This window comes from Haliotis asinina, unplaced genomic scaffold (assembly GCF_037392515.1).
Source record: "Haliotis asinina isolate JCU_RB_2024 unplaced genomic scaffold, JCU_Hal_asi_v2 scaffold_17, whole genome shotgun sequence".
NCBI classification, from domain to species: domain Eukaryota; kingdom Metazoa; phylum Mollusca; class Gastropoda; order Lepetellida; family Haliotidae; genus Haliotis; species Haliotis asinina.
This window is the reverse complement of record NW_027133889.1, coordinates 2,041,389-2,051,664: the sequence shown is the minus strand read 5'-3', so window position 1 is coordinate 2,051,664 and position 10,276 is coordinate 2,041,389. Positions and strand designations below refer to the sequence as shown.

Genomic DNA, 10,276 nt, shown 5'->3' with positions numbered 1-10,276 from the left:
GCAATATCGCAATGTCGCTGTATCGCTATGTCGCAATGTCGCTGTATCGCCATATCGTGTCTCTATATCGCAATTTCGCCTTTTCGCGTTATCGTCATATCGCAATGTCGCCCAGTTTTATCGCCATTTCGTGTCGTGATATCGCCATTTCGTGTCGTGATATCGCCATTTCGTGTCGTGATATCGCCATTTCGTGTCTTGTTATCGCCATTTCGTGTCGTGATATCGCCATTTCGTGTCGTGTTATCGCTATATCGTGTCGGGGCTTCGCTATTTCGTTTTCTGGCCGTATCGCAATATCGCTATATCGTGTCGGCGTATCGCAATGTCGTGTCGTGCTATCGCTTTGTCGCAATGTCGCCTTGATTTTACAGGGCGATAAAGCGATGGCCCGAATCAGCCACCATAGGATTCACAACTACAATAATTTTATCACAACTGTTCATGTGGGGATTTAAAACATTTACATTACAGAGTAGAAACCAAATATGGTCATAAATTCATGATTTGAAACAACTTTTGATGAATTTGTGCATTCAGTTATTTGTTGTGCTAAGTCCCAGACATGTATGAAATGTGAGATAAACTGGTCAACTACTGCAGAATAATAATCATAACAATAGTCATGTGGGGATGCAAAATGTTTGTAACATCCCATAGATTCGAGTCAAGTAGAAAAACCACACATTTAGCCGACCTCGTTACATTCTTGTACACAACAAACAACACATAGACAGACAACTTATACGTCCGCCTCAATCACTACAATTACATTTGACAGTTGAAATACATAAGTCACACTTACATGTTTACACAATGTCATGTTTATTTTATTGTCTAATTCAAGGCGTCATAGATAAGTGACTTCTTGGTGTCAGTCATAGTGATATCTGCTCCACTTATCACCTTCATGTTGACTGTGTTGCGACCTGGCCGCCCAACACCAAACACGGGAAGAAGAGACTCCCTCCACTCAACATCCACCTTGGCTAAAACAACCTCTCTGTCCAGTTCAATGAAGGCGAGTCTCCCCCTCCCCACATCCAGCACAACGCCATAGTGGAGGGTGGCCTGTGTACCGGGTGTGTCAGACATTGTGTTACTGTAACACTTCCCCTTCTCCCTCTGCTGACACACCCTGGTACAGAGACTCTCCAGGTGTGTGTCACAGCTCCATACACTGACACACCAGGAGCGGCGCTGTCGACAAACAAACACCTCACTGTCCACCTGACTCTCCTCCACCACACCCACCTCCAGGACAAGACATCTCCACCCTTCGTTCACCACACCCACCCTAGACTGTGTCTCCCAGTACTGTGGGTTGTGTGGGGCAGGGGTGACAGTAGAGGGGGATGGAGGAAGGAGGATGGGGGTGGAGGCACATGTACCCCGATATTCCCGTAACCTGCCGCTGTGTCTGTGTTGTGAGGCGGGCGGCGAGTTGACCAGCTCACCGTCTGTAGTTACGTGGCACCAGTCTGTGTTGGCTCGAGCAGCGTCCAGTTGTAGTTGAGGACCTGGAAATATACATTTTGTTTTACAGTTTAACAAACTTTTAGAGTTCAGACAACAAATTAGACATTTATTGTCAACCTCGTTTCAATGTTTACAAAACAGTGCACTGAATATCGGCTGCCATTTTCTTCTATGTGTGAATTGGGTCATAACTGTGATATAAATAGATATTATAACGGTGTGAAAATATATGTATGGGTATTCTAAATGTTTTTCATACAATTTTACACTGACTGACAATGAAATAAACTCTCCGTAAAACATTTTCTCAGAAATTGTTAGTTCAACTGGTTTGCTGTCTGCAGTCAGAAATAGACATTTGCCGTCTGAAAACACATTTGTATAAACTTCATATCATGATAAAACTATCATTGTTTGTATTCTAAACTCTTCTTATACGATTTAGTAAACAATAAGAATGACAAAGTAGTTGTTTGGCGATATTTGTACATCCGAGTGTTCAACAGACCCAGTATTAACAGGTAAGTTCTACGTCCGCTTCAATCACTGACCACAGTCTGAACACACTCGCTGGGCGGGACACAGGTTGTCACGTTATATGTATCGACTGTAACATGTATTCTCTCATGTTTGTTTTTATAACACTGTTCTCAGACTTGTCATTTTCAGATATGATTAACTCTTTAGTTACAGTTTCACCATGAAATAAAACATGAACGTGTACTTTGATACAAGTTTTGACTTTGGTAGTGAGTAAACATTCATCTTTAACGGTGTCACATGAATCGTCTTTCCTTCACAGAAAGTATCTGAAATCATTAATCGTAAACAGTCTTCTATTCTCTGAAAAGCAGACAAACACGTTTACTCATTTCAGTGAATATTCAATTCAACATGTAAAACCTATAATTTTCGAATAACAATCAAGCACTTCCAAGTACTGTCACCTTTCAGTAATCTGTATTATCTGCCTCCTTGCTGAGCTACATATTTTCGCATCTTATTATTATAATTGTAGGCTTTCATCTTACACATTTCACTGATATTAAACCAAATGATACAGTTGGAATTTGATAAGTTTATGATGAACAGTTAACATTATAGCTGAGAATTTAATCCTATTGTTAAAAATAATTTGGCAAATTTTTGTGTCGGGTCGTTGGTAAAAGTGGAACCTTGAACTAAACAGAGCCAGTTAAGTTAGGAATCGTGTAGAGAATAGACAGTGAGTATCGACGGTCAGATAGACCCTCCGTTTGCTTGTGACTTGATCCTCCAGTTGTCTGTGAGCAAAATCCCGGCTTGTGTTTCTGTTTATTGTAGTTCTCTTTTACTACCAGTTGATGTAATATCTCCGTTTATTGTTTTTGATTAAACTCAACAAGAAGAGGATTAGTTTCAACTGAATATATGTTTGACTGGTTCCTTGTTGTTTAATGCCGCAATCATCAATTTTTCAGTAACATGGCGGCGGTCTGTACATAAGCAAGACTGGACCAGACTATCCGGTGATCAACATCATGAGCACAATCTAAGTCAGGGAACCTGACCACCCTGTAGAATTAGTCAGTCGCCTTGTTACGACAAACGTGTGCTGCTAAAGATCGATTTTATCCCGGATCGTCATGGGCATAGTAACATATGACATATTTGGCTTTTCTACCCTACGAACGTTTATACGTCCTCAAACGTGTTTGGACGTGAAGTGATGGCGCCGTGTGAGCCGATTTCTATCAGTAGACGGGGACACCATTAAGCATTACTCCACATGTTGACATCGATAACAACAATGACGTTCAATTCCACTTTGAAACACGTGGAGAAACCTTTTATGTCTTGAAAATACAATACCGTGGTAATTAACTACATTACACCACAGACAAAGAATTCAACACCAAAAACGTCATCTCTCATAGCACCAAACAATAGGGTATAAAAGAGTAAGGTATTTGATACCACTGATCGATGTTATAAGCAGCTCTCATTGTAAATGATAAATGCCATCTGATTACAAGCTGAGAGGATAGCTTTGGATTTTTTCGGTAATTGTTTAAAAAACGACAGCCGACAACTAATAACGTATATGATAAATAGGACGGCTCGTAAGTCATATGAAATATGGTTTAGCTTTCAACCCTCCTTTAACCACGCCACTCGATCTGAGATACACCTTTATTCATGAAAGCACACAATATCTTTTCTACTTAGTGGTGCGGTTGGGTAGCCTAGAGATTACAATGTTGATGCGTTATGGTGAAGACCAGTGTTTGATTCCACACATGGGTACAAGGTGTGAAACCCAATTCTGGTGTTCCCCGTTGTTATGTTGCTTGAATAGTGCTACAAGCTGTGTCAAAGATAACTAACTCACTCACTCTCTACACAGCAAATTAAAGTTGAAATAGATCGGCAGTTGTGAATGTAAATAAGCTTCTGTGTATATGTTGGATTGTTGGGGGAAGGCCATTTTGCTTAGGGGTGTAAGTGAGATATGCAGCTAAGCTTCTCAGGTATGAAGATATAGATCCTTTTGCACTTACCATATATTCAACTCCAACATTTATCAATGATCAAACCATCCATCGTGAGTACTCGTTCCAGTGTCGTATAAATGACCCCAGGAAATATGAAGTGTGATCAACGATCTAAAAGAGTCATTGTTGAAAAATCGAAAGCAGACGCCAAAGTTTTCAATGGTCTTCTATCGAAAGCGTTGCTTTACTTGATGTCTAATAATCAGTGATAAGAGAATATACCTAGTACCATGTTCAAGAAATGCAGATAAATCTACAACCCAGCACAACGTCGTTTCTTTAAATCATGGAGTGTATGTCTGTAAACCCAGTATTTTTAAAGTTAAGAATACCACAACCCACTGAGCCTTGTGTTCTCCCAGCGATATCATTGCAAGATTGCTAGAGGCAGCGTAAAATACATTTCACGGGTACATCATCGCGTGTACAGCGCGCCCAGTACAGCATCCTGTGTAGAGCATTCCGTGTAGAGAATCCTGTGTAGAGTATCCTGTGTACACCATCCTGTACAAGGCACACTGTGTGCAGAATCCCGTGTACATCATCCTGTGTAGGGCATCCTGTCTATAGCATCCCCTGTGTAGCCTGCTATTGGCAGGAAGCCTACTATAGCATCCTGTGTACAGCATCCAGTGTAGGGCATCCAGTGTACAGCATACTGTGTACAATATTCTGTGTACACCATCCTGTGTTCAGCAAGCTGACAACAGCAACCTATGTACAGCACCCAGTGTAGGGCATCCAGTGTACAGTATTCTGTGTACAGCATCCCGAGTACAGCACGAACACTACCATTGGTGTTAAAACGGTAGTCAGTGACCAATCATTTTCATGAATGGTCGGTTGGTTTGTTGTTTAACGGTTCAGTCAGAAATATTCCAACAGAGATGGGTTTCTTTTGCGCTTCAGTGTGTAATTTACACTAGCAAACGAGTGAGTAAATGAGTCTAGTTGTATGCCCACGGTTATAATTACTCGAGGCAGAGCCAGACAATTCAGTGATCAACATCATGAACACCGACCTATGCAACTAGGGTAAGATAACCGCGGAGCTTAAACACCCGATTTCGCTAGTCGCCTCTTACAACAAGCAAGGGTTACTGAAGACCAATTCGAACCCAGATCTTCACGCATATATATATAAGTGGCGACAACGGCACGTTTCATCAGTTGTTGAAGACAGTTAGCATGTGATTGTACTTACACCGCAGAGTCACCAGCGTCATCGTCCCTGTTTCACGTCTGTAGGTTTCAGACCCAGCATCTGCAACATACATCCTCGCTACATGTGGAAGAATCACAGAAACTACTGAGTAAGTGAGTTTAGTTTTACGCCGCACTCAGCAATATTCCAGCTATATGGCGGTGGTCTGTAAATAATCGAGTCTGGACCAGACAATAGAGTGAACACGAGCATCGATCTGAGCAATTGGAAACCGATGACACGTGTCAACCAAGTCAGCGAGCCTGACCATCCGATCCCGTTAGTCGCCTCTTACGACAAGCATAGTAGCCTTTTATGAAGGCCTATTCAACCCCGGGACCTTCACGGGTCCACGAAAAAGAGACGTACTAAAACTAAATTTGATTTTAAGAATGAAAGTAGGGTACGACTCTATTGAGCACACCATAACATCTATCAACACAAATCTCAGTCTATTTAGTGGCTTTTTTACTGGCCAACTGCAATTCGACTTGCTAGTCATTTCAGCTGCTGTCCATTTCTAAATGGTGCTGATGATGTATAAGATTATTAAATGCATTCTTATCAAAATATTAGTGAAAGCTACACATATCATATTATATGACTGAGTCCTTTTGCTTTGTCCTTTTGAAATATTCATGAACACTACTGTTTCAACATTGCTTCATCTACCTCGAGTGAAATCTGTGTCTAACCTGGATCCTCCTGAAACATATTACTTGAACAGATCCAAGTTGATGAAGCAACAATAATTCGCTCTGATATTCAGTGTAAAGAATAGAACGAAGTTATTATCCATAGAACGTGTCATGTATTCCTGTTCGTCCAACTTCTAAATGCCTTTAAAAAAATAACAAACTGTTTCCATCCAATTGTTGTACTGGTAACAGTGAACTCCAGAACCATGTGTAGACTTTTATCTACTTTTGCTATTAGCCTTTGAAGCACAACCAAAGTATACAGACACCGTGTCGAATGGGTGAGGTTTTTACAGTGTTCCCAGAAATTATTGAGAAAATCTTTGTTTTTTTTCTAATGATGCTAAGATTGGAAAAAGGGCTTTCACTATGCACTAAGCATACTAAATAAGGGAGACAACTCTTGAAGGCTTAGAAGGCAGCTCATTACGTCAAGAGTTATCTCCCTTGTCTGAGCAGACGGCTTCCTGTGTTGACATGGCAGAATTTACAGCAAGAGAGAAAAGAAAGCTCATTCTAGATGATTTTGAAAGGGGTGAGGCTGATGCTAAAGTGTTAGCTTGTAGACATGGTATTCCTCTGTCTACAGTATACAGAACTTTGAAGAATATTCAAACAGGAACCGGGATAGAGCACAAAGCAGGGGCAGGTCGGCCTAGGAAATTCAGTGTTGTGGATCGCCGAAGACTTGGGCAGATTGTGAGTAGGGGCAAATTGAAAAGTGTTGAGAACATCAGAAATGAAATGATTAGCAGAGGAAGTCCTCAGGTATGCAATGAAACAGTTAGGCAGGAATTACAGAGACTTAATTCGGTGAAAAAACGTGGAATTCCCTCGCCGTTGATGAAAGATGCACAAAAGGAAAAACGTTTAAACTGGTCTCGGGCTCATGGAAATCAAGATTGGGATAATGTTTTCTTTTCGTATGAAAGTTCTGTTTGGCTTTTCCCTAATTGTGTGAAATTTTGGACCAAAGACACTGTCAAACCTATCTACCAGTGATCAAAACATAGCCCGAAGCTGGGGTGGCATATCGGCTCGCGGAGTGACGCCATTGTGTGTTTTCACGGGAAACTTGACAGAAGAAAGATACGTTGACATTCTAAATGGTCACCTTCTTCCGACAGCACAAACATTGTATGAAGATGATTGGATTTTCCAGCATGATAATGACCCAAAACACACTGCGCGCTACACAAAACAGTGGTTGTCGGGCGAAAATGTTCAAGTTTTAGACTGGCCCAGTTACAGCCCAGACCTAAACCGAATTGAGAATGTGTGGGGAGTCATGAAGGACAGAATAAACCAAAAGGGACTGAGAAATATTGAAGATATGAAGGCCGAGGTGGTCCAATATTGGGATACCCTGTCACACGATTACCTACAAACTTTGATGGGTAGTGTGCCTAGGCGTATTCAGGCATGCATTGCTGAGCGAGGAGGTCTAACAAAGTACTAGAACAAGACTGAGACTTGATGATGTTTTAACATGTTTATGTAAGTAAAACGCCAGAAGTTAATAAACGTAATGAGTTACATGACGCAACATGATTCTCAATAATTTCTGGGAATACTATAAGTGCGATAAAATTGCCCTTAATTCTGAAGTTTCTAGTAGAGAATAGTCTTTGTCTTATAAGCATTAATTATCTAACAATGTTAATGAAGCAACATTAGAACAAAATGAAGTTGTCTGTTGAGTCTAAATCGGTTGGCTTCCAGATGGATGTCTGGAAGATGAGGAAAGTGGTCACTGGCCTCCATTACACGGATGAATAACCACAGAGCCATAGAAATGCTGAATAGAAGCACTTTCCATTAGAAATCTCAATGACGAGTCACAAATGTGCCTTGAATAACCAAACTCATGTAGTGGTAGCAGTTAGAGCCTGTGCTGGAGATTAGAGGATTATAGAGACAACTGAGTCCTATGATCCGAAAACATGAGAGGTTCGACCATACCTGGCGAAATACCTTACAATCCTCAGACAATTTAAGGCTTGAGATACTCTAGGCTTTACAATCGGTGATTATAGGCTTTATCACCTGAAGTGGACGATCGCGTTCTTCTCGAACCTGTCAAGTATCATTAAGTTTGTTTCGCGAAAATCATTGAACCTTTTACTTCCACGACAAGTGATTTCTGTCAAAAAATTGGAGTCAAATCTTTGATAAAAACAACAATCGTTGTCATTTCGACATATGGGATGTGTCCAGATGATGTGTTTCTTTTAGGGCTGATACAGGTCAGACAGTTCTCGTAACGTTGTTTCCTATTTCAGTGTTTTACTTACCAAAACGTGGCAGTGTTGTTGGATCGTTAGGAACCTCCAAGAACTCCAGCTTGTAAGAAAAGGATATACATTAATGTCGCAAAATTGAAAGAGCAGTAGGTTTGTTTAAAATCTAACATTCAAACATCAGTTTTGTGTACAGACAATAATAGCATATTTCGCTGTTGATCGCAAATTGTTAATATTGAATACCAAGGAAGAAACGAGACACATAGGCATGTTCAGTCATTACGAAGTACTTACATGCTCGTGTTTGCTGTCAGCATCTGTTAGATGACTGAAATCTGTCTGTGTTCCTTCGTCTATAAAATAACCAAAGCTGTTACAAATCAAATCGTCTACGCCTAACTGAATTGTTGTAGAAAAGTCTTCAGACTGAACATGATCATATCACCATAAAGTGACACTCGACTAAAGAATTCACAAAAAGGTCATCACATTTTCACTCTTAATCTATACTATAAACTAAAAGGTATGGGAACACCCTAAGCTTTGATAACACGAAGCTTTTACTCAAAAATGGTGCTTTTTTGACAAATTATTATTTCACTTAAACTCAAAGAATACCGAATCAGAGAGAGAGAGAGAGAGAGAGAGAGAGAGAGAGAGAGAGAGTGTGTGTGTGTGTGTGTGGGTGGGTGGGTGTGTAAGTAGGTACCTGTTTGATCTGAGCCATATGATGTACTGATACACCCGAATTTGGAAATATCGGATTTCAATTTATCCAGTCCTCTCGTGTTGAAGGCGCTTGCAGTTGTCCTGAGCCTGTGTGGAGGTAGTGATGCAAGGTGTGTCTTCGTTTTGTCTTGTATTGCACTGTCCAGTGGTAGATAATCTGAGTTTGAAGCATATCTAAGTACTGTCTTGATGTAGTCTGAGGTCAACTTGCATCGTTCACTTTCACCTTCAGAGGTAACTTGCACTGTATGCAGGCTTAACAGTTCCCGCTTTGTCTGGTTCTCAAGCTCGATGATCAGCTCCTTCTCTCTTTGATCGAGTTTTGTCCGTAAGGAATGGAAAGAGTGGTGGATGGCCTTCTTCAGATCACTGCTCGTCTTCTTTGTGTCATTCATAGCTTTGCTGATGTTCTTCAGATATGCTTGGTGGGAAATACGATATGCAGACACGTTCTTCTCATGTTCTTCTATTCGTCCTTTAGCAGCATCAGCAGCCTCATTTAAATCTGCAACATCATGATCAGCATGCTCGCCAAGCCTGCATTTGGCACAGATTAAACTGTTGCAGCTTTTATCAAAATATTCCAGAGGATAACGATTGTGTAGTTTACAAACTGACTCAACATACATACTTCCCAGTGTTGTATCCGTAAATGTTTCCACAACATGTCGTCTAGTAGCTTTAAAACGATTGTGGAAGTGATTCCATTCGCCCAGGCACAACATTTATCAAGAGAAGTGTTACGGAAGAGTTTTGACGATTGATTTAAACTCGCAGTGTCTAAATCATCAAATTACATTTTGGTATCGTTTCTTATACCTGTTAGTTTATACTAAATGCATCGCTTAGGAGGACAATGCGTTATGCATATCTGTTTTGCCTTTTTGCAACAATAAACCGATGATAAATATTTCATAGAGTCGGTTTTTTGACCGTTGAGATCACCATTCCATTATAGCCTTGATTACACTGACATTTTGAGAGTGAGTGAGTGAGTTTAGTTAGTTGCCTGTTACGACAAGCATTGTGGTCTTTTATGGCAAGCATGGGTTACTGAAGGCCTATTGTATCCCGGATCTTCACGGGTCTGACATTTTGGAGTTGCCAAGGGTATTGCTACAGTATACATATGTGCATCACCTTTATGTATCTCTTCTGGTTACTCAACACGTACACCTAACACCTTCTGCTTTTTCCAAATACAAACCACATTCACCATCTCAATATCCCACACCGTAGCATCGTTTTGACTGCGTTTAGAGATTGCCTACGATATATATATATTTCGAAACATGATTTCGTAGGAAATAGTCATCTAGTTTTCAAAGGTATAATATCGATATAAAATCTCTTCTGAAATCTGAATTATATGTTATTGTAATCCGAGAG

The 10,276-nt window shown here is 40.6% G+C and overlaps 1 protein-coding gene across 3 annotated transcripts in view; it reads right to left on the bottom strand.

Moving 5' to 3' along the window:
• Positions 1-808: 808 nt before the first annotated feature.
• LOC137269786 (E3 ubiquitin-protein ligase TRIM33-like) overlaps positions 809-10,276 on the bottom strand; it is a 43,727-nt gene continuing 34,259 nt past the window's right edge. For all 3 annotated transcript variants that reach the window (XM_067803622.1, XM_067803624.1, XM_067803623.1), the window contains exon 6: positions 809-1,520. In XM_067803622.1, the coding sequence (XP_067659723.1) occupies positions 838-1,520 (683 nt within the window). In that variant the 3' untranslated portion in view covers positions 809-837. The remainder of the gene's footprint in view (positions 1,521-10,276) is intronic.